The sequence below is a fragment of the Alligator mississippiensis genome, chromosome 4 (genome assembly GCF_030867095.1).
Source record: "Alligator mississippiensis isolate rAllMis1 chromosome 4, rAllMis1, whole genome shotgun sequence".
Classification (NCBI taxonomy): Eukaryota; Metazoa; Chordata; order Crocodylia; family Alligatoridae; genus Alligator; species Alligator mississippiensis.
The window spans coordinates 136,453,192-136,477,496 of record NC_081827.1 but is presented as its reverse complement, the minus strand read 5'-3'; the positions used below and the strand labels follow the sequence as shown (position 1 = coordinate 136,477,496).

At 46.5% G+C, this 24,305-nt stretch overlaps 1 protein-coding gene and 1 long non-coding RNA gene across 2 annotated transcripts in view; one reads left to right on the top strand and one right to left on the bottom strand.

Moving 5' to 3' along the window:
• The first annotated feature begins 367 nt into the window (after positions 1–367).
• LOC106736859 (protein mono-ADP-ribosyltransferase PARP12) overlaps positions 368–24,305 on the top strand; it is a 40,269-nt gene continuing 16,331 nt past the window's right edge. Inside the window, exons 1-8 of the mRNA XM_006267890.4 lie at positions 368–738; positions 6,055–6,187; positions 12,689–12,941; positions 13,090–13,227; positions 19,626–19,727; positions 20,685–20,808; positions 23,081–23,249; positions 23,615–23,735. Of these exons, the coding sequence (XP_006267952.1) occupies positions 458–738; positions 6,055–6,187; positions 12,689–12,941; positions 13,090–13,227; positions 19,626–19,727; positions 20,685–20,808; positions 23,081–23,249; positions 23,615–23,735 (1,321 nt within the window). The 5' untranslated portion in view covers positions 368–457. The remainder of the gene's footprint in view (positions 739–6,054; positions 6,188–12,688; positions 12,942–13,089; positions 13,228–19,625; positions 19,728–20,684; positions 20,809–23,080; positions 23,250–23,614; positions 23,736–24,305) is intronic.
• LOC109281902 (uncharacterized) lies at positions 13,190–22,831 on the bottom strand. Its single transcript, XR_009461866.1, has 3 exons — positions 22,698–22,831; positions 21,421–21,554; positions 13,190–13,361 (listed from the first exon to the last, which is right to left on the bottom strand). It is a non-coding gene; the product is annotated as an uncharacterized LOC109281902 (long non-coding RNA).

Here is a 24,305-nt window from a genome sequence, read left to right as displayed (position 1 = left end):
CGTGGGCCAAGACCCACCAAGGAACTTATTGGCCTCCTTCAGGCGGTTGGCTACAGGAAAGGTGACAATTGACTCCCTGGGACAAATACTAACGCAAAGGGGACAGGAGTGGAGGTCAAGGCTTCATAACAAGAGTGCCACGGGAGGCCACCAACCCCTTCCAAGTGGGCACTGCCCAGCGAGACCCTCCCTGGAGTCTTCCTGTGCCTGATGCACCCCCAGGCCACAAGTCCAGTGCCCGGTGGGGGGACAAGCCGCAGGCGGGGCGGGCGTTTCCGAGGGACACACAGCTGCGAGGCAGAGCGCAGCCGGCCCCCCACCCCGCTCCGCGCAAGCCGCTGCCTTCTTCACTTTCGATTCCCGGCGGCAGGCTGGGAGGAGGAGCCGGGCCCGGGGGCGGCTGCCGCCACACAGCCGAGCGGAGCGCAGCACGGCCCGGGCCGGGGCAGCCGCCAGCATGTCGGACCGCGACGTGTGGCCCTTCCTCACGAAGACCCTGTGCGCCCACGGGGGCAGCCTGGACCTGCGGGAGCTGCCCCAGCACGTGGAGCTGCCCGAGTCGCAGCTGGGCCGGATCGTGCGGGACGCGGGGCCGGGCCGGTTCCTACTGCAGCAGGCCGGCGGGACCTGCCAGGTGCTGGCCGTGACCCCGCTGCGCCTCTGCGTGCGCAAGGAGTGCAAGGGCTGCGAGCGCCTGCACCTCTGCAAGCTGCATCTCATGGGCAGGTGCCGCGTGCGGTGAGTGCGGGCGGGCGGGCCGGGCGCCTCTGACTTCGCCCCCGCTCGGGGGGTGGCCCCGGGCAGGGCTGCTGGGGCAGCTGAGCTCTGCAGGGCCCTTCCGCTCCGCCTCGCCGGGCTCCTGTGCTGCCCCCGCGGCGGGGCCTGACGTGACCTAGGGGCTCTGCTGGGAGCAGCCTGTGTTTGCTGATGTCTTCTAGCAGACCGAGCCCAGGGGTGACAAATTCTAGGAGACCAAACCCAACGGGTGACATCCTCTGGGGGACTGAACCCAGGAGTGATGTCTTCATGGGGACTGAGCCCAAGCACTGACATCTAGGGCAGTGTTTTTCAACCCGTGGGTTGCGATCCAAAAGTGGATGGCAAGAATATATGAAAGCGTCATTAACAAACTCGAAAAATGGATCAACGAACTTGAAAACTGAATTCTCCTTTAAAGGAGAGAAACGTGGGTTTTCTCTTGCAGGCTGGCAGAGTCCCAGCCTGTGAGAGGCTGCTTGGGACCCCCACATCCCACAGCCCTCCACCCCCAGCCCTACGCACTGGGGGCAGGGGGCAGCGGGTCGGGAGTGAGGGGCACTGGGTCAGATCTGGCCATTGATGTTTACAAATGGGCCCTGGTACAAAAAAGGTTGACAACCACTGTTCTAGGGGATTGAGTCCAAAGGGTCACAACTTCTAGAGGATCGAGCCCAAGGGTTGACACTTTCTAGGGGACCAAGCTGGCAAAAGTGCTAGATGGGCTTTCCAGTGCTGGATGCCCTTCCTTTGTCCAGCCTTGAATGCTCCTGTAGGGTTACTTGAAGTGGTATCACATCCCAGCACCTTGTGGTCACTGACACAAATGTTCTGGGGCCAAACATCTGACTACCCCATCCATGGTGTGAAAACCCCTGGGCTGTTCTGCTGGAGGCCAGCTGGTGCCCCAGGCACAGAGGGTCTTAGGGGTGCCTGTGAGTAAAAAAGGTAGAAAGCTGTCTACTAGATCAGACTCTAGGCCAGCATTTCTCAACCTGTGGGTCGCGACCCAAAAGTAGGATGCAAGAATATATGAAAGGGTCATGAACAAACTTTAAAAATGGGTTCTCCTTTAAAGGAGAAAAATGTGGGAAACTGTGCTTTTGCCTTGCAGGCCAGCAGAGCTCTGGGCTGCTTGTGACCACTCCTACCCCACACACTGCAGGGGCTGGGCCTGGGGGCAGCCAGTTGGGAGTGAGGGGCACTAGGTTGGGACTGGCCATCGATGTTTACAGATGGATCCTGGTACAAAAAAGGTTGAGAACCACTGGCCTACGCCATCTAGGCCAAGAGCTTGTCTCTCAGCTGTACCCGGAAGTGGAAGCTGAGAGGAAGCACAGGAAGCTGGCAGGAGGCCAATGCCACATAGTCTACCCCCACCCTACGCCTCATTCCAAACTCTAGTGGCTAAATCAGTTTTATAGTTGCATGATGAGACTCTTTTATTTCCCATTTTTGTATCATTAAAATAGCAACATCAACTGAATAACTGATTTCTGGGTATTTCTCTCCAAAACAAAGTCCAGTCCTCTGGCTCCTGCTAAGTTTTTGGCTTCATCTACATCCTGTAGCAGAGTTCTACAGTGTAATTATAAATTATGTGGAAAGAAGCAACTTCTTTTGATCAGGTTTTGACTTTGCCATTTTTTGGCTTGATTGAGTGTTCAGTTCTGCTGTGAGACAGCGAGTAGAGTGTTCTGTACCTAATTTCATTATTTTATATATTCCTGTTCCTCTGATTTCTAATATAAGTAATCCCATTCCTTTTACCTTATGAGGGATTTCTTTATGCAGACTGTAAGGGAAATTACCCTATGGGGATTTCTGTATGCAGGACTCTTTTAAACCCCTCTAATACTACAGTATCATAGCTAAGAAGCAGGGACCAGTACAGAACCTGCTATTCTATAGGAGGGAGTGCCTTATTGCTTTGAACTTTTAAAAACCTTATTAACATAATAAGTTTTCTGTAAATCATATTTGTTGATAGCATTTTCTCCCTTTAAAAGACACATTTGTGTTTGGTCAATCTCTTGCCTTTATCTGTATGCATATTTGGTTCAGAATCCAGACAGGGAACCCTATGTTTTTTTTCTTATCTTGAAAAAGCTTAATTTCTTTCTTTAACTCTTTACTTAAATATTTTATTGAAAACTACCTGTTTCCTACACCCCTTCCCAGGCCCGTTAGAATTGGGCTGCAATCTTTTTATCTAGGTTTTCTTTATGAAGGAAAACAATGCTCAAAACTTTCCAAATTAAAAATAAAAAGCACTTAAAGATTTTTAATGTGGATCATTCTGGGGACTAGTGGTGGTAGGAATCAGTCCCTTCCATCTTCTACTAATACAAATAAATGAGAGAATTACCTAGATTAATTCAGAGTTGAGGATGAAGGTGCTTTAGTGAAATCCTGGTACAAAACCAAAGCAACATTGCATAGTTTACAAATAAAGAACAGGGCCAACATGCACATAGCATACCACAGCATAAACATCCCTCCCTCACTACAAGCCAACCTGACCTTTATCACTCGCCCTAGTTTAATTTTGCTCCCTAACATTCGAAATAATAAAACATTCAAGGGTACAAATAAATCATTAGAATGTGATAGAGCCCCCAAGTGGTCTGTTTCCAGGTTGAAACTGTTGAAAAACAAGTTTCCAAGTTGATCTTGGCTTTTTTCATTTATGCTGAGAGTTTGATTTATGTTTATGTTGAGTAATTGCCTTCTTTTTCAGTCTGAATTACTCTCTTTCAGCCTGAATCACAGAAAGCAGTGGAGGAGGTTGAAAGAGATTCGCAAATTTTTAACAGGCTGGGATTAACAGCCCTTTTGAGTTGAAGTTTTTAAACATATTCTTTCTTGAGGCCCCAAAACTTTAACCTGATGTTTCTGCCCCGGTGAAGCATTGTAAGATTTTCTTGTGAATCCTAAAATTAGTTGAGGACTTGGAAGGGTTAACTTGAATTTGGTGACAATAGAATGTGATCTGATACTTAGCCCTAGGGATGGGAACTGATGACATCCATTCCTGTCCCCCAGGAGGAGGATAAACAATTGGATAAATGTTAAATGGCATGTGCCACTTTTTCACTCTTCAGTGAAGATTGGCGGGCCTATAGGAAGCCTGCTCAGCTGAACAAAGAGCCTAGAAAGAACTCTGCTTGTAAATCTGAATACTATGTCAGACTATTTGAGTGGGTCTAATAAAAGATACCAGATTTACCCAAAGACCCTTGTCTGCCTATGTCCTTAGACCAACACGGCTACAACCTACACTCTTGAATACTAAGTCCTCATGATGATTATTGATGGTGATATTATTTTTCCTGCCCTGTCCTCACTTCACTTCATCCCTTCAACCATATTTCATGTATAGGATAACTCAGCCAGGCTTGCACATCTACCCCGTCAGAAAGAAAAACCACTATGATACCCTGGCAGGGAAATTTTCTATATGAGAAGAATTGGCAAACCTATTTTTTCTGATGATTCCTTTTAAAGAAAATATACTGGATGTGTCTACACACCATGTGCAAAACTATGCTGTGGAGTTTTTTAAACACTTTTTGTTTATTAGGGTCACAGCCTGTATTTTGTAACCTTTTATTGATTTATTTCTATACATAGATATTCACATGTTTTTGCATTTTAATGCAGACCTACATAATATATTGGTGAAGGTATGAAAAATAGCAGTTCCTGAATATAGTTGCTTTTTTAGGCACTACATCATTTTTCTTATGATGGCAAATTTAACAGTGGCCTATTCTACAACAAATATCCAAATTCTTTTGGGTAAATTTCATTATTTGCTATTTTAGATCTAGAATGGAATGTGACTCCATGAGCAAAACCTGTATAAATGTCACCACAGTATGAAGCTCATTCTGTTCTTAATTATACTGGAAAGTCCTAATACAGGACCAGGGGCCTTCCTAAATTCTGTAGGGCAGAGTTCTTGCCTTATTTGCTCATAAAGCTGTGTACAAAACCAGAGTGCTGTGTTAATTTGGGATTAGGAGAAAAAATGCCAAAGCATGGTCTTGTACAGAAGAGAGGTTAGAATGATTAATCACAGCATGAAGGAAAATGTAATCAGAAGGTTCAACAGTCAGCCACAGCCTATAAAGGTAATCTCCAAAGCAGTGATTCATAACCAGAGTGCTGCCAGGTGCCACTCAATATTAGCACTGTTTTGCATGCAAATACCTGCATGTGATTCAGAAGAAATTTCAAATAGAAACCCAGAGCGTCAAAACCATTGTGATCTCTTGTTGTATGAATTCTTTGCAACAGAAAAATTTGCTCTTTTATTTTTTGAAGTGAAAGCTAAGTGCTGGCATTTTCCAGGGGGTACTATGAATCTAACAGTGTGTATTCTTGAATCTGAAAAGGTTGAGAACCACTGCTCTAAAGACTAGCTAATTTGAGCAGTAACAGGAGAAGGTTTTTTCAGGGGTCAGCAACCTACGTTCTGCAGAGCTTTTGGACTCTGCCTGTGGAGCCATGGCTTTGGTTGGATTTGGCAGTAGGGCTTTGTCCAAACTGTGCCATAGTGGGTGGGGGGGCTTTGGTAGAGGGGGAGCTTTCCCTTTGCTGCACCAGTCAGGTAGCTGGGAGAAGCAGCACAGGTGGCTGGCTTCTAAGGCCTGCCCACTCTGGGGAGCTGGGTCTTTCTAGCCTCCAACCAGAAAATGTTCCCAACCCCAGTTTTTTTTCCGTTGTTGTTTTAACATGCCTCACTTTGGGGCTACAATTCATCACTTTTCAGAAGAGTGGGACTAATGATTAGCATTGGTCTAGTGTTTTCATTCTTGTTTAGATCTGGCTTGGTTCTTCTAGCCTTCCCAATTGTTTTGGTTTTTGTCAGTGCAAAGGCCTATTGTTACTCTGAGATAAAGAATGAAAAGAGGGATGTGTCATCCCAGTATTGTCCATCATTTCTCCTTCTCAGCTTTATGCAGGACTCTGCTGGGGATGTTCCATGTTAACTCAGACACTTTCTCTAAATCTCTTCTCTGTCTTCCAAGGTCACCAAGAATCACAAGCTGTGTGTCATATTCTGCTCCTTTTTCTATCTTTGTGTATATTTTTTGGCTCTTGACAAATTGTTGTCTGATAATCCACCACTGCTAGCCCAGGGTGCTCAGACACTTTGGTAGAAGACCTTTAGCAAATACCTAAGATAGATTTCTTCTTTTCTGCCTTCATCTACCTTCATGTGGTTGCTTTTGTAATCCCTGGCACACATTGAAAATCCAAGTATTTGATTTTCTGCTTGTTCTCTCCCAGGTCATGTAAGTACAGCCATGACATCACCACAGAAGAGAACCGAAAGGTTCTAAGGACCAATGATCTCTCCGGCCTCAATGAGAATGAGCTGCGGGTCTTGCTCCTTCAAAATGATCCTTTTCTCCTCCCTGATGTAAGTCTTGTTGATTTCTTAAGTACAGCGAGGAGGCTAATTAGTTAAGGTGTGGTGGAGGGGCAGGGAAATAAGGGGTTTAGATGTTAATAGCTCAGTAGGTCTTAAGTTGCTTAATGGTGGTATGGTATAGCATTTGTTTGCATTTACTTGACCAAAGTTTGGGTAAGAGAAGAGGAAAATGAAATGATCAGGCCAGAGAATGTGACCAAGCATGCGCCATTTTAGAAAACTGAAAAAAGATGGATTGGAAAAAAACTAGGTTAAAAGTCTTGTGAAAGTTGCTTAAAGTGCATTTAATGGTTACACAAGTCTAATTTTAGACAAGGTATAGCTTAGAGATAGAATAAGAACAATCATATGATTGTTAATTAGAGCAGGGGTATCAAGCTCATCTGGCTGCTGGGGCCAGATGAGTGAGTGGCAAGGAGTCAGCTTGTGGGCTGGATTGGGCCACGTAACCTGTCCTCCCTACAGTCTCCTGCATGGTGGACCCATTGCACACAGCACTTTGTTCTGGCCGCTTCAGGATTTGCAGTGCATGTGGTGTCCCTCTGGCTGGCCCTGAACTGTGCTGCATGGGTGGGGAGGGAGGGCAGTGCCTGCTCCAGGTGCCATGTATGATGTGCATCCTGGAATGACACGGTGTGTGGGTGTGACACAGGTCCCAGAGCAGCTGGAACAGACATTAGGTTGAACCTCCTGTGGGCCAACTTAGATGCAGGGCCAGAGTCAGGGGCTGGACAGCAGGACTTTGTGAGCCAGATCTGGGTTATAGGCCATATCTTTTATGTCCCTGAATTAGAGAAACACTTAGTAGGAATGCTTTTGTATTTTTTTTACCTTATTTATTAAGCTTTTTGAAATTTTAACTAAGTGACAGAATAAAAAAAAATCTGGGTTCATCTAGGAATCTTTGCTCTTTAGCTGTGAACTCTGGTTCATGAGGAATAGCCCATTTACAGATGAACTAAGATAAGAGCTCTAACATGAAACTTAGGTGAAAAGTCCTCTTCCTAATTTTATTTAAATATTAATAAAATTGTTATGCTTTTAGATAAACGTGCATTTTAGAAATGTTTAATCACTTGCGTGATATGTCTTATCTGTACTGTTTAGTCATTTATCTCTTTCCTGTATTTCATTATAAGAGTTGTTATAAATTTGTTTACATTTGTATTTGTGAGTATTTAATTTTGGTGGGAGTGGCTCTTTGAAACTTTCTTGGTTCTTACCCAGAATATATTTGAGGGTCAGCAGGGGATGATGTTGAAGTGACAGCACTGAATTGAAGGTGGAACAGCCTGTGTTCTCTTCCCCTTTAAGTGACTTGTTGAGCATTTGGCTAAATCAGACTGTCCTTGAGGTTCCACTTCTATTTATAAAGTGAATTACTATGTAATGCCTACCTACCAGGCAGGGGTGCTGGGAGGATACATTGGTGGTGTTTTTTAGAAAGACCTGTGACTTTGGAGGATGTTGGTAGCTACCACCAGGAGTAGCTTTGATATGTGGGATACACAGAAAAGTGAATGAGCATGTTAATCACTTTTCATTCAGGATTAGAAGTCATTAGGGTAGTAAGCTTCTTTATGAAGTAAGATGATTGAAACAGTAGAATACATTGAAAATGGAAACAAAAGCTGTACCCAGCCTGATTTATGCTCTTCAAAGTGTTTGGAGCTTCATTCTATAATCTATGTGGTTATTACAAAAAACATTTTTGCCTTTCTGGTCTGGTAGACGCTGTGCATAAAATGTTTGGGATGTGCATAAAATGTTTGGGCCCTCTGCAGCCATTGCCTGCTCCTCAATGTCGAATGTCAGACTGAAGCTGTTGTTTTCAGTATGCATCCTCCCAAGCTGGAGGATGCCAGGGAATGAACACAGAATGAGAGCTGCCCTTGTGCCCAATGCTTTTTTTCATTAACTCTTAACTGGATTTGGGTTTCTTCCAACACTGTTCTGTTTGTGTTGTGTAAGAGCACAGGGGTGCCCATCATTCTGCTCTCACATGGCTGCCAGCTTTTCTGGAAGGAGGGATGGCAGAGGCTGACGTGGCAGAGATAAGGCAAATAGAAAGATTAGCAGACAGATGCCAGTGGGGGAGGGTGAGCAAGACCAACTAAGGAAGGGTTGGGGGAAATTGCACTCAAGGGTGTGGCAGAAACATCAGGACAAATCACACTTCTACTGTTAGCCAAGGCACTTTTGAACAAGCTAATATTCCAGCATTTGGTCGTCTGAGCTTGCCATTCTAGATTGGCTGTTGGCGGTGTATCCCCTGTGGATTTAATACCATGTGCGCTTTTGGCTCTGACCTTAATTTGCCCCCAAAATACATGTGTTTGTATGTGTAATTTGTGCCCAAAATATATATGTGTATATGTAATTTGCCCCCAAATACGTACCTGTTGCATGCATGTGTATATGTGTAATTTGCCCCAAATATCTATTTGTGTGTATGCATGCACGAGAGAGGAACAATCTACATGTATCATATAACATTGCATTTCCTGGTTCCTTTATCTCTTTCCTCAAGGCCTTGTTTACAGACTGGGTCAGATTTGTCCATGAGCTTCCTTCTGCCTTATGACTGGTAGCACATATTTATTTCCTTTTATTATTGTAAAAGAGTGATAGCACAGATCCAGCATTTATCTTTTTGTGCAGCCCTGACTTCTCCATTATATAATAAACACTTTTAGTCCTAGGTCTTAAAACAGATCTGCTTGACTTGAACACTCTTAATCATTCTAGTTAACCTCTGTCCTGGGCTGCAGAGCCTCATAATATTTTTGTCACCAACTTCTGTCCCCTCAAGAATCTACGCTGATGATATATGAAAGATCTTCCTAGTTCAAATTCATTGGAGTCGTCTTACTGATCTCTAGATACTTCTACCGGAGACCTAAGGAACTGATAGACCTTTTGCTGTATTCCAGTATCTAGTCAGCTGAAACTACATTTTTTTTTAAACTGAAAGATCTACCAGGTTTACTTTTGAAATGAGAAGCTTCAATGTCTGATGAGACATGGATGTAGAGGTGCCTGGACCTGGGTTAGTTATGAAAGGGTTGTTGATATTTACAGATTCACAGAAGTTTAGGGCTGGAAGGGACCTTGTGAGGTAATACTGGGGTGAAGTAACCCCAGCAAGGTGTGTGTCCAGTCTCCTTTGAGACAGGCAAGTTTGTAAACAACTTAGGTGAGAGCACAAAGTGCTGAAACTGCTAGAGAGAAAATAAAATGATTTGGCAGAAGTGATAAAAGCAAAAGGACTGACAACTAAAGGAATAAAGATCTTCCAAAGAGCAGAAACGCAGCAATGGGTCATCTTCATATAATGTATCAAGGGTCTTTTATATCTATACCCTATGTCAGTGCTGTCCTGACTTCTAAGTGGCTGGGGTGGCTGCACATCTTGCGGGCCTCACCAGCTGAAGCCATGGGTGCCTGGGGATGCATGTGATGTGGGGCCCCCCCTTGCTGCCCTGAGCATATGGACACCTCAGCCTTACTCTCAGCTCCCCAGTCACAGGTTCCCCTTCTGCACAGCACCACAATCTCAACACATACTGTGGGCTGTGCCATTTAGCGCTGCCCCCTGTCCTCCCCTCTTCCTATACCACTCCACCCTTGCCCTCTCCCCACCCTGCACACCCCATTTCCCTCCACTCTTCCCCTAGGCAGGCAGGGGCAGATATCTGAATCTGGAAGAGGGAAGGGATAGCCTGTAGTTCCTGGCTGCAGCTGCAACTGGAGCTAGGGGTTGAGTAGCACCTGGGTATGAGCCCAGGGTGGAAAGGGAGGCTTAATACCATGTGGGCTGCCAGCTGGACAGCTCTGTTGTAGGCTTTCATGTTAGGCATCTACCTCTTCCTACTAGCCAGATTTATCCACACAGAACAAGTCTGGGTTTGGCTTCTAAACTGAACTGGAATCATTCAAGTTACAAAGACTACATTCTACTACATCCTATTGTGTAATATTTAAGGTTTTATATAGACTTAATTATTTGATACCTTCCAGAACTTTTATGCAGGCAAGGTTCTTTGGGTAGCTGTGATATCTTTTATTAGACCAACTGAGTAGCTGGAAAAAAGTTAACTTTTTTTCAACTACTCAGTTGGTCTAATAAAGATACCACATCTGCTCAAAGAACCTTGCTTACCTATGTCCTTAGACCAACATGGCTACAACCAACAACTTAGCTTTTATGCATCACTCTTCATCCAGAGATCTTCAAGTACTTTATAAAGAAGTATGAAACATCATTATCCTCATTTTCTAGATGGGGAAACTGAGGCATAAGTGCGTGCCCAGGCTCATCTGGGTGAGCTTGAAATAGATTCTGGGTCTCTTAATTTCCCCATACAGTCTTCCCTTCATTTCCACCCTTTCATTAAGCAACAGGATTAGCATCTTTTTTACTCCCATCTTCCTCTCTCAGGAAATCACTGTATGAGGATTTCTTATTTTTATTTTATTTTTCCATGTAATCTCTGTGCAGTGTTCATTAGCAGGGGCAGAGCTAAAGATGCTCTCCTCCTACTTCAGATGGAAGGGAGTGTGGATCCTAGGCCTGGGTCAGGCTTTGTTGGCCAGTTTCTTCAGTTTGCATACAACCATTTACTCAAGACTCCCTAGGATTGCCACTTCCAACCAGAATTGCCTCTCCGAACCCTCACAACCAATTACGAGGCACAGAACTGGATACTTGAAGACAGCCTTATAATATACCAAAGATTAAATCAGGGTGACCAGATCACTTCCAGTACTCTGCCACTGCAATGAAAAGGAAATAGTTTTTAATAGTTTGGTCTCATAGGATTCCTGGAAGAGGGACATACTTCATGTTAGTGAGGAAGGCATATGGCAGGTGACCTGGAAGGAAGATGCCTCCTCCCTTTCTGGGAGGAATATTTGAAATTTTGCCTCCACAAAACTACCTTTCCCCATGTGGTAGACAGTACCCCTGTGCCAGAGTAGCAGAGTAGGTCACTAGTGTCCTCATTCAGGACCTATGGGAATTCCTTTATGCTTTGGGGGTATCAGTCCTTGCACGTTCAGCGAGCAGATAAAACAGACAAAGATAAGGCATCTCCATATGCCCTATTAGCTTATTTTGGTAATGTTAAATTTTGTCTTTAATTATTTGATGTACCATTTAAGTCCTTATAGTAAAAATAGTCACTTTTCAGTTCAGTTCTATTTTTCCATCTGAGCAGTTTTATATTAGGTGTTGGTATGTAATTTAACACCAATCTGTCATGAAGTGGCATGATTAATAAGGTATAACTTGTTTCCTTCTCATTCCAAAGTAAGACACCCTTAGAAGAAGCCACTAGAACTAAAACAAACTAGCATACAGACCTTTCCAAATTTTGGTTCACAAAGGTATACATTGAGAAATTTTGAGGATTGATAATATTCCACTGGTTGAAAAGATGTTGGGAACTGTCGGCCTATGGCTGTGGTGCTTGAGCTCTGGCCTGTGAGGCCATGTTATCTGGCCCATGGGTCTTCCCACAGGTCCAGAAATTTGGCGGCAGAAAAGCAGTGGCAGCACTGATTGCTGCTTCTCTGTTGCTTATGGGGTTTTCCATGGCTCTGGACATGACCCTGCACACTAGATCATGCCAATGCTTGGCCAGGCCAGCACACCAAATTGCATCTGCATGCTGACCCCATGTTGGATAAGGCCTGCAGTCTGATCCTGTATGTGGGATCTGACTCACAAAGTAATACCACACCACTCATCCAACTCATGGGGCCAGAAGGTTGAGCATTGCTGTCCTAGGGTAAGCCTATTTAAAATGCAGTCTTATGAGGAAAAGACAGCCTTTGTAGGGTCCAGATGATAATTTCTGCTACTGTAGTCCTTTGGGGTCCCATCCATGACTGGGGCTCCTATGTGCTAAGTGCTATTAAAAGCCTCAGGAAATAATACTTCATATTATACATTGTAACGTCTTTGAGGTAGGAGTTGTCTTCCTGTTGCCTATTTGTGCAGCACCTATTACTGTGAGACTATAGCCCATGACTAAGGCCTCCAGACATTGCTGCAGTACAACAAATAATACTAACATATACCATGGGTGACTGGTGCCACCTTAGTCAGGGGGGCATGTGCCCCCCCTGCAACCAGTCCCGCCAACTGGGGGGGGGGGGGGGTCAATCTCACTGACATATATTAGTATATTTGCCTGTCCAAAAGAGCCAGAGGGAAACTGGTGAAAAATGTCAGATTACTCCTGGTAACTTTGTCTAACATTTACAGTCCCTGAAAATGGTTGAGCAGGCTTAAAACTCCTTTCTTGCTAACTAGCTACTCCAGAAATGCAAGCAGATTACAGACACCTTAATTGATCTCAAGCACACTATATTTGTTCTTTCCTTTTTAGAACCTGTATGGAGGTTGGATTAAGAGAGGAGTCATAGTGAAAAAAATGTCTCTACGTGTCTCACATTTTGCATTTGACTCCTCCTTTCTGACAGGTTTGCCCATTTTATAACAGAGGCGAAGGGAATTGCGCTGAACAACATAATTGCACCAAACTTCACATTTGCCGGCACTTTCTCCATGGACAGTGTAGGTTTCCCAACTGCAAGAGGTCCCACAGCCTTCTGAATTCAAAAGCACTGACGTTGCTGACACCAGTAGGGGTGAATGATAATGCGGCTCAAAACATCCAACTGATCTGTGATCACAAGCATGCTACATTTAGCCAGGAAATAAGCCAGAGGAAAAGTAAGTCATGACCAGGAGGTGGGCTTAAAGAACAGCATGAGCAATCTATTTCCTCTGCCTAGATGGGATGGATGGAGGCCATTTCTTGCTTATGTGCTTACTGAAGCTCTCCCCCCCCCCCCCCCCCCCGGTTCTTTTCTGCTTCTAGCTCTCAACAATACTGAAGAAGCTAGAAATAAAAGGAAAGTACATACTGGCAATAAAGAAAAAAATGAGTCTACAGAAACTTCCAGTACACCTACCTCTCCATCATGTGCCTTTTCATCGGAAGCATCAACATCACAAGGTAAAGTGAGATGGGTGCCAGTTGAGCATGTCATCTGGCTGCTCTGAGTCTTGTCTGCTCTTTTTTGTTCTTAAGGGTGGTCTTAGAATTTAAATTCACTGCAAGTGAATCCTCCTTTAGCTTCAGCATTTGCTCTGTTCACAAAAAAGCAGCAAACAATGGCTTGACGTGTCATAGTGTATTGGAGAGTGCTCTATGCAATATGTATCTGTTTCTCTTTTGGTACTTATAATGTATTTCCTGCCAGTGACTACTGTATAGGAAGCTGCTGCTAAGCATTGGTAATAGAATTAGCATTTAATTAGTTGGAAGGAACATGCCAGTTAGAACATGCCACTTCTAGACAGAAGTGTCCAGCATTGCACTGGCAGAGAAAGGTAGTTAGCTATATTAGAAATCAGGTAGAAGGCAGGGTAGACGGATACATTGTAGACTAACTGAATCAGAGATCTATAGCAGGGTTGTTGGTTGTAGCTGTGTTGGCCTACGAGCATAGGCAGGCAAGGCTCTTTGGGTAAATGTGATATCTGTTATTAGACCAACTGAGTAGTTGGAAAAAAGTTCTTTTCAAGCATTTGGGCACAAGCACCCTTCTTGAGGCTTAGGGAGTGTGACAAGGGCATGCTCCCAGGCCCAATCTCAATATCAGCCTGCCTCCCGTCTATGGGCAAACTGCCCGCATCACTCTCCTGCCATGCCTTTTTGTAATTTAATTAGGATGTTAATTAGGAGGGAGGCTGCCTTTCGAGTGCTCAGCTGTATCATGGGCAGTACGTACATGCTCCAAGTTCCCCTTATACATGTCCCATGCCTTGCACGTCTCACTGTTTGTTAAATCTCTGGATCAAGGTCCAGCCAAACTGGGCACACAGTTGTCTCTCTCCCAGACTGCTCTTGCAGGTTACACACACTGCCCCCATCTCATTGGGGCCTCTTGCTCTCCGCCCTCTCTCACTGGGCCTCTATCATTTCACCCCCTCTGGGGCCACATTCATACCACCCTGCTCCTTTGAGTGACCCTGTAGGGCCATCAGGCTTTGCTTTCCATGCCTTGGCCAGTTCTGGTGCAGCCTTTTAGGCCTCTCTCGCGGCCCTCATCTGCACGGAACTGGGCGATTAGTCAGCTCTGGACCAACTCTGCCTCCAGCCCCACCCTGAGCCACGATGCCCCTTCCTCAGGGGTCCTGGATCAAACATCCCCCTCAGCCTCAGGTCTTTCCCTATAAGCATACCTGGCCCTAACAAATCTGCCCTTTCTCTAGGGCTCAGGGTCCTCCACCCCTGCAGGCTCAGGTGCTGCTTCCCAGCTTGCCTGGCCCACCTCACCAGGTTCCTCCACCCCTCTAGGACTCAGGAGCTTCTGCAAGCATACCCAGCCCCCCCTTGCTCACTCACTATACCCACCTGAAGGTGGGGACTGGGGTTTATGTGCCCCTACCTGCCTTTCACTGGAGAGGTTCATGGTCCCAGCATTTAAGCGACACTGCCCCACCACAGGCAGTCCCACAAGGCGTCCCTACCCCAGCAGGGTGCAGTTTTTGGTCATGCCCAGGACCAGGGGCCTCCTCCTTCCCCATAGCCCTGACCCTTATCTCCGAGATGTTCCTGGAGTGGTAGCTCAGCAGGATGATGTTCCTCCCATGCTGGCTGGCAGCAAACTGCTGCCTCAGCCTTGAGAGCTGGGCATTAAAATAGCCACCCTAATCAGGTACCTGCCGGCTGCATGCTCCAGCCCTTAAAGTGTTGGAGTACTAAAGCTGCTCCATCACAGGAAGTCTCTGGTGTTCTGAGATCTCCAAGGAATGAAAGAAGCTAAAAGTGTGACTGGAGGGGTGGGGGGGCGTCGGTCAGTGAAAGTGAGAAGGGAGAGGGGAAAAGAAGAGGAAATAGTGGGTGAAGGAATACAAAAAGGTAAGCATGGGATACTGCTGTAGTTTAGAAGAGTTCTTCAAGGTAGAAAAGAGGCAGTCTGGGCAAAAGTAAATAGGTGGAAGTTAGGAAGACAAAGGGTAGAGAAGGAGGGGAGGACAGGAAGTAGGGGGAAAATGTGTAAATGGTAAGTTCAGGCAGGTACCTGGTGAATCAGATGAGGCAAGTTGTAATGTGTCATAAATCCAATGTCTATATTAAGTCATGATTTTTTGTATCCAGTAGATTTATGAAGTGAAGCTTGTAGGCTCATCAACAAAAAGGAACTTATTCCTCCACACGGACCCACACCCCTTCACACACCTCAACCCCTACCATACCCACACACACATCCAATACTGTCCTACACACCCCACACCCCAACCACACATCCCATATCCACTACACACATCCACCCCTCACACCCCCTCCCCATACCCACACACATACACGTAAGAGTCCCACATACCCCACACCTTTGTCAACCACAAGCACACACACCTTTTACACACATCCCACACCCACACATACACACACCCCACCTGCACCATACCCGCACACCCATACCCCCCCAACCACACCCTACACCCACAATGTACAAGGAACACCCCTCCACCTCCAGAAGGAGTACTTCCTAGATGAGGGGAGAAAGATCAGAGGTTAGGAGGGAAGGATTTCCGGTCGCAAGATGGTGACTGGGGTGGGGCACCCATCAAGGGGTGGGGCTATCTTTGCGGTGCCCGATGCCTCACCAAAACTTGTGAAGTGGTCTTCCAGCCGAAATAACTGCCCACCTCAGTGTATAAGATGCACATCTACCCTGCCTTTTTTATTTGCATTGGCCATTACAAGCCAGATTGTCAGCTGGCAAAAAAAAAAATAGCTTGATTTAATTGAAGTCCATTGGGTAAGAGTGTGGTCCAAAAGCTGTTTGTCATTAGTGTTCTGACTTCAGTTACAGTGGCATGATGGAGGGCTAACATTGCTACAGGAGCTGAGAAATGACTGGAGCACAGATGAGGGTTTGATTTGCTTCTAGGAGTCTCATATTCTAGATCTTCAGGAACCAGAGGCTATTGCAGAACCCCAGTGCCTCGTCCCACTCTTGAGATGGGAGATTTCCTTCATCCATTTTCCATTAGCCCCTCAAAGGGTGGCTTGGCAGCTCATTAGGATGGCAGTTACAATGCCTAACATCAGAGGTCAGCGATATTTTGCTGCCCCAGGCCAGAGCTTGCAACCCACCTCCCTGCTGTGAGCTGAAAGTCTCTGTCCCTCTTCCCTCTCAGCCCTGAGAGCTGAAGGTGTCTGTACTGCAGAGAGGACAGGTGACTTGGCACAGCTCCCTGCATCCCAGATCCCCATGTTGCCTTGGACCAGGTCAGACCTTCCTGAGCCAGATCTAACATCTTTGAGGTCTGGATCCAGCCTGAGGGCCATAAGTTACCACTCCCTGTGCTATATAGTATTTTACAGTTGTGCATTTTTCCCTCCTCCTGTCCCCCTGCCCTTAATGCCAGCAATTTAAATGATTCAAGATGGACTCGAGGGGAATGTCTCAAGACCTAAGGTTAAGGAGGACCGGGTTAGAGTGCTTCTGGAGGGGCTGGACGTGTTCAAATCAGCAGGTCCAGATGCTCTCCACCCCAGGGTGTTGAGGGAGCTAGCAGGGGTTATTGCAAGGCCCTTGGCACAGCTTTATGAGCACTCATGGTGCTCGGGCCAGTGCCAGATGATTGGAAGATAGCCAATGTGGTCCCCATCTTTAAGAAAGGGAGGAGGGAGGACCTGGGCAACTACAGGCCCATCAGTCTTACCTCAATCCTGGGGAAACTCTTTGAGAAGATCATCAAGGAGCACATCTGTGATGGGCCGGCATCGGGGATAATGCTCAAGGGCAACCAGCACGGATTCATTAGGAGCAGGTCATGTCAGACCAACCTGATTGCCTTTTATGATCAGGTCACAAAAGCATTGGATGCAGGTGTCGCCGTGGATGTAGTCTTTCTGGACTTCAGCAAGGCCTTTGACACTGTCTCCCACCCCATCCTCATTAAAAAACTAGGCGACTGTGGCATCGATGCCTACGCAGTCAGATGGATTGCTAATTGGCTGAAGGGTCACACTCAGAGGGTGGTGGTGGATGGGTCATATTCGACCTGGGGGGAAGTGGGCAGCGGAGTCCCCCAGGGCTCGGTCCTTGGGCCCGCACTGTTCAGTTTCTTTATCAGCGATTTGGACGACAGGGTGAAAAGCAGCCTGTTCAAATTTGCTGATCATAACAAAATTTGGGGTGAGGTGGGCACATTAGTAGGGAGGGAAAGACTGCAGCAAGACCTGGATAGGTTGCAGGGGCAGGCTAACAAAAACAGGATGCATTTCAATACTGACAAGTGCAGGGTGCTGCACTTGGGCAGTAGTAACCAGCAGCACACTTATAAGATGGGAAACTCCCTTCTTGGGAGCACAGAGGCAGAAAGGGATCTTGGAGTCATCGACTCCAAGATGAACATGGGCCGACAATGCGAGGTCATGGTCAGCAGGGCTAACCGGACCTTATCGTGCATCCACAGGTGCATCTCAAGTAGGTCCAAGGAGGTGATCCTCCCCCTCTACGTGACACTGGTCAGGCCGCAGCTGGAGTACTGTGTCCAGTTCTGGGCACCCCACTTCAAGAGGGATGTGGACAACATTGAGAGGGTCCAGAGGAGGGCCACCCGCATGATCCACGGACAGAAGGGCAGACCCTACAATGAGAGGCTATGGGACCTGAACCTGTTCAGCCTTCACAAGAGAAGGCTGAGGGGGGACCTTGTGGCTGTCTATAAACTCACTAGGGGGGACCAGAAGGGTTTGGGGAGACCTTGTTTCCCTAGTGCCCCCCCGGAAAACAAGGAATAATGGCCACAAGTTGTTGGAGAGTAGGTTTAGATTAGACATCTGTAGGAACTACTTCACAGTTAGGGCGGCTACGATCTGGAACCAACTTCTAAGGGAAGTGGTGCTGGCTCCTGCCCTGGGGGTCTTTAAGAAGCAGCTTGATGCCTACCTGACTGGGGTCAATTGAGCCCAGTTTTCCTCCTGCCCAGGAAGGGGGTTGGACTTGAAGATCTAAGGTCCCTTCCGACCCTACTTCTATGATTCTGTGAAATGAGGGCTGTGTAGCCATGACTTGCACCACGCCCAGGCAGCTCCTTATGGTCTCCTAGATAACATGGAGAGAATCAAGTCTTTATAATTCTTTCACTTGCAAGTTGTTTTCCATGGCTGTTTGTTTGGCATGGTGTAACTGGGACTCCCCACTAAAGGTAGATACAATGCCTCCTGGTGGCCACTATAATACCTGTCTCTTCTCCTTTGGTTAATCAGGGTGCCTCCCTGTGCTCACTTGCCATACCTTTGATGTTAATTTTGAATTTGGGAGGCTGCCCCAGTCCAGCAGAGTGACTCCTTTGCCCCTCAGTTCTGTCTCCCTGGGATCATTTCTCTCAAGTTCAGTTCAGCTCACCGGACCTGTGCCCCTCAAGCTGATCCCTACGCGCCTCCTTTGTCAATTGCACTACCGTCCCCAAGTACCCTCAGTGGCCTCCCTTCAGCCAATCCCATACCTCAGGGCTCAAAGTGCAGAGAGCAAAACTCCACTACAATTAATTTGCAGCTGGGAGAGCCTTTCTAAAAGCCCTCCTCAGGCTCCTGCTTGGTCCCACTGGTTTCTGTCAGCTTGGGCCCTCCTGAGTCTACGTATAGTTCCCTTCATCTCTGGTCCTGCTTTTCAGCTTTATGCAAGGAGCTACTTCTTGCACAGTCTGAGTTGGGTTCCAGTTCCCAACTCTGCTTCCTTCAGCTCCCAGTAGAGATCGCCTGCCTCTAGCTCTGCCCAGGTCAGACTGAGCTTCTGCCTCTGCAAGGCTTACATAGCCCCTAGCTCCCCCTTCTGAACTTCTTATCTGAGGCTCCATAGCTTTCTAACTTGGGTGCTCAACTGCCAGCACGTAGGTCAGATCTGGCCCACGGCCCTCATGTCATGTGGCCCGCAGGGCCAGGTGGAGGTGGTGCTGGCCCCAGGGCCCAATGCTCACATGGAGGCAGCACAGGGCCCAATCCTGATGTGGAAGGGGGGCAAGAGGTGATAGCACCAGGCCCCCAGGACACAATTCTACTGTGCAGCAGGAGTGGGCAGTGCCAGGCCCCTGGGGCCTATTCCCTGGTGCGTAAGGGCAGGAGGGGGGTGGGGGGGTGTCATGGCACCAGGCCTTCCTGGCCCAATCCCAATGGTGGTGGGGGGCAGGTTCCTGGCAGCCAGACTGGTCCACAGGGAGGGGAATCTGACCCTTAGATGAGCCCCATGCCACTCATGTTGCTTGTGGGGCAGAAAGATTGAGCACCACTGTTCTAACTCTACTGCCTAGTCCTACTTTCAGTAAAAGGGCTTAGCCCAATACACAGGAGTAATAAAGTTTGATAAAAATCTGGATTCTGTTCTCTCACAGCCGCAAAAGCCTTCTCTGCTCGTAAAACTGCTAGGAGCAGTGATGTGAATAAATGTAATGAGATTTGCCTGTTCCACATCTGGAAGTTCTGCAAACATAAAGGTAAGTCTTGTGAATAAGGTCCTCTGCTATCACTCAGAACTTACCCTTGGTGTCCGACTGGTACTAAAGGGATGTGAAAGCTTCCATTTTAAGTTAGTAGGGGTGAGTCTTAGTACATTAGCTGATAACTGTGCCCAATTGGTCCCAAGTCAGTAATACAAAAAGATGGTCAGAGTGGTGAAGATATTGAGAGGATAGCCAAAGACTGAGATAAGGCTTCCAGTTCAGAACTTGCTCAATGCAGGAGGTATTACACAGGAATTTTCATGGTTAGAGTACTTTCGGCATTAGACATCATACTTTAAAGTTAATTTTTTTAAAGAGGGAAGAAAAAAAACCAACAAGAACATGAAGTCATCAGGTTCTTTGTCTCAACTATGAAGCCATCATGTATATCAGTACCTATAACAGGTCCTTACAGATGAACGTGCGTGTCAGATGGTAGCCATATTTATCTTCTGTTATGCCACTGACCTCGAAACTCCTTTACAAACTGAGGGAGAAATAAAAATAAAACTATATCACCAGGGTTCCCTGGTTGCTTCATGCTGTACATCTGCCCTTTTGATAAGTGCTGATGTGTCATAAGTGATTGGTCAACAAATTTATTCTCAACTTTGCTGGTTTCAGCTCCGCCAGAGTCAATACCTAGGTAACAAAATGTGTGTGGATTCTAGGACTTAATTATTGATTTTTTTTTTTTTAATCATGCTTATGCTGCTTCCCTAATCAGAGAGGAAATGTTTGTACTCTGGTAGTCTCAAGTGCAAAGTTCACATTAATGGATTAACTCTTGATTTACCCCAGTATAAATGGGCATAAAAATCAAAAACCGGGAAAGGACAGAGGATAAAAAGGATTTGGCTGCTGCTTGCCTCTTGGTTCATTTCATTGTCTTGCCATTGGTTTGCTTTAAGGTTGCACGATTCTTTTGCCATGTTTCCCTTTTCTTTGTAGAAAAATGCAGGATGCTTCATTACCATCTGCCTTATCGATGGCAGGTATTTAATGGAGTAAATTGGAACGACCTTGCCAAAATGGAGGAAGTTGAAAAGGCCTATTGTGACCCGAATAATAGCAGGTATCATGGTGTTTGGATCCTTTTTTGCTAAGCCATGTAAGAGTAACCTGTAGTACTGTGTTAAAACCCATGGAGAAGATTTCTGCTGAAAGATCTTTACTGACCTCTTAAGAATGTCAGTGAGTTTTTTCAGTGAACAGGATTTGGGAGAAGATGGGGGGGAAAGTAAAATGTGAAAAGGAAAATGGAGAACACCTAGACAGCAGATGGCACCATGACAATGCTTGCCTGTTTGGAATAACCTGTACAGTGTGTTGAAGATCAGGACTGGCCCATCATTTGGTTACACAGAGCAATTGCTGAAGGTAGTGGAATTGAAGGAGTGGGTAGGGGGGGGATTTCCAGAGCTGAGTTAAGAGTTAGTGGCTTTTAATGGTATTGACCATTAAGCTATGTGAATATGAGAGATGGATGGGACAACAATATATATTTTGCCCCGGGCAAGTGAAATAGCTAGGGCCAGTCCTGGTTATAATTTTATAGATTAATGTATGTGGTATCTGGTGCATCTCTAACTTTCCAACTTTAAAAAAGTAAAAAACCCAAAATGCACATGACACTTTTATGAAGCACTTATTGTGAAGAATGGGAGTGTCCAATTTGATCACTTACCTTCCTTATCTTCCTGTTAATTGCTTGTTGGGATGCTCCATCTTAGAAGTACCTATCCTTCTACCCATGGTGCACTGGGTCTGAAGACAAGGTCTGACCATCAGTGGTTACTTAGATATTCTCACTTTGTCTATCTAGAAAGCAAAGGGATTTGCCAAGTATTTTTGGCAGTGTCCTCCAAAGAAGGCTGACTTCTGAAGTACTTTTCATAATAGAACAGGAACCAATCTAGCCCCAGTTATATTTTAAAGCTTCTCTAGAGTTAAAAGCCAGTGAATTCAAAGTGCAGCCTGAAGGCCAAATACAGCCTGCAGAATCCAAAAATGTGGCCACAGTTTTTGTAACTGCAAATGTGAGGACAACACTGAGAAACCAGCTCAGGTCAGAAGGATCTGAGGTTCCTGAATCAAGACATCCCAACAATTGGGAAACTATTGTAGTTCTGGTACTGTCACGGCGGGGTCCTGCAGGAGGGCCGTGATCTCCTCAAAGCCCCCTTTCTGTGCCAAGTTGGCCCAAGGGCACCCTCAAATTCTCGCCCGCCACGTCTTTGATGTTCACATATGTTAGGGAGGCTGCCTTTTACGCCCTCTTGGTAACTTCTCGGCGGACACTAAGACCCCATGGTTTTCCAGACCCCTCGTGGGTCCTGCTCTACAATGGGTGCTTCAGGGGCACCCCAGCCTTAGGGGCTATGCATGGCTCCTACCACCCCAATACCACGCCCCAAGCCTTGCAGATGGAATAGACGTTGTTCTGTCCAGGTCTACAATCTCTCTGGCGCTTGGGCCCTCCGTGGCCCCGTCTCTCTCCACACCCTTTCTCTGGGGCCTTCTCCACAATGCTGCCCCTCCTCAGTATCGCCGCCCTCTCGCAGGGCCTTCTCTGTAACGCAGCCCTCTCGCAGGGCCTTCTCTGTAAAGCCGTCCGCTCTCGGGGCTCACTGCAATGCTGCCCCCTTCTCCGGGGCTCACCATGCCCGCACTGGGGCTTCTCCCCAACGCCCCCTTCTCTGGGGCTTCTCAACTGCCCCTTTTCTGGGGCTGGGGTCAGTGCACCCCGAGTGCTGCACCCTTGCTGGCGCTGGGGTTCCCACACTGCTGTGGGTCCCCTATGAGGCCTCCTCCAACCCCTAATAGCCTCACCCAAACCACCAGCAATAAACAGCAAAACAAAACACAAGCCCCTAGGCTATAACATAACTTAAAGCCACCCAGCTAAAACCACGTTGCTCAAACATCCCAGGGATGCCATCCTTTACCCGACTTGGGCTGTACCTGCGGTCAGGCTTCTCCTCACATCTTTGCTAAGGAAGCTCCTTCCTCTTTAGCTGCTGGCAAGGAACTGCCTCTGGCCTCAGCTCCTTAGGTTTATAAGGGAGCCAGGCCCTGCCCCTTCTGGTCAGCTGACCTCCTCTGGTTGCCCTGGCAACCCACAGCTGGGCTCCTTATTCACTGCTAGGGCTCTTTCCCTAGCAGTTTTCCCTCTTTAGGAGCAGGGCACCTCAGTGGTCTGTGACAGGTACATATTGCAAAAGACATCTTCCTTTTATAAGCAGCATTAAACACAGATGGCCACATATTATGAAGGGATTTGGGCTAAAGAGAATAAATATGCAGCATTCATTCTTGTATGAATTCTCTGAATTTATCTTTTATAGCTTACCACTTCAGAACATCAATTTTCAAAAAATGATGTATGCCTTTGCTGAACTTCGTCGCCTTTCTACACCATCATCTGTTACAAAACCTCCAAAATTCATACTGACGACAAAGTGGATTTGGTATTGGAAAAATGATCAAGGCCAGTGGATTGAGTATGGAAGACAGGTGAGAAGCCATCCTGAAGATCCCTGTCATTCACTTGTGAGGATGTATGCAATCCAGTCTCCTCTGATGCATACTAACTTGTGCATCCTAACAGCATTTGCTAGGTTTGGACTTATTGAGTAACTAGGCATCTTAAAATGTGTTATTTAGCAATTAAGAACCTTCTGTTTTAGAAAGGACCAGTATCTTGTCTTTTTTTCCCTACCACAAACAGAAATGATATAAATTCTATGACTTTACCAGCAGAGGTCAGAATTCATTGCTCATCTTTATCAGGGAGTGAAGAAAAGTAGTTATATAGAGTTTGTCCTCTCTAGATAGATTTAACCAGTGTTTTTTTTTTTTAAATCTTTTCCATTCTACAGGATGGAAACCCCGGAGGTTCCTCACTAACTTCTGATGATCTGGAGAATTTATTTCTAGCAAATCCAAATGAAACTGTAGACTTTCAGACTGGCTCTCAACGGTATCAAATCTGTTTTAAAGGTATTGTACCCATATAACACATAGCACCTTCATAGATTTCATAGACATTAGGGCTGCAAGGGACCTCGGAAGATCATCGAGTCCAGCCCTCTGCCCAAAGGGCAGGAAGTCAGCTGGGGTCATAGGATCCCAGCAAGATAAGCATCCAGTTTCATCTTGAAGGTGTTCAATGAAGGCGCTTGAACCACCTCCGGTGGCAGGCTGTTCCAGACCTTGGGGGCTCAGACAGTAAAGAAGTTCTTCCTTATGTCCAGCCTGAAACGATCTTGAAGTAGTTTGTGACCATTCGACCTCGTCATCCCTTGGGGCGCTCTGGTGAACAAACGTTCCCCCAGATACTGGTGGTCACCCCGATAAACTTGTAGGTGCCCATCAGATCACCCCTGAGCCTGTGCTTTTCCAGGCTAAAGAGCCCCAGGGCTCTCAGCTTGTCATCGTAGGGTCTGCTTCCCTGACCTCTGATCATGCGCGTGGCTCTTCTCTGGACTCTCTCAAGCTTCTCCACATCCTTTTTGAATTGTGGAGCCCAAAACTGGACACAGTACTCCAGCTGCGGCCTCACTAAGGCCG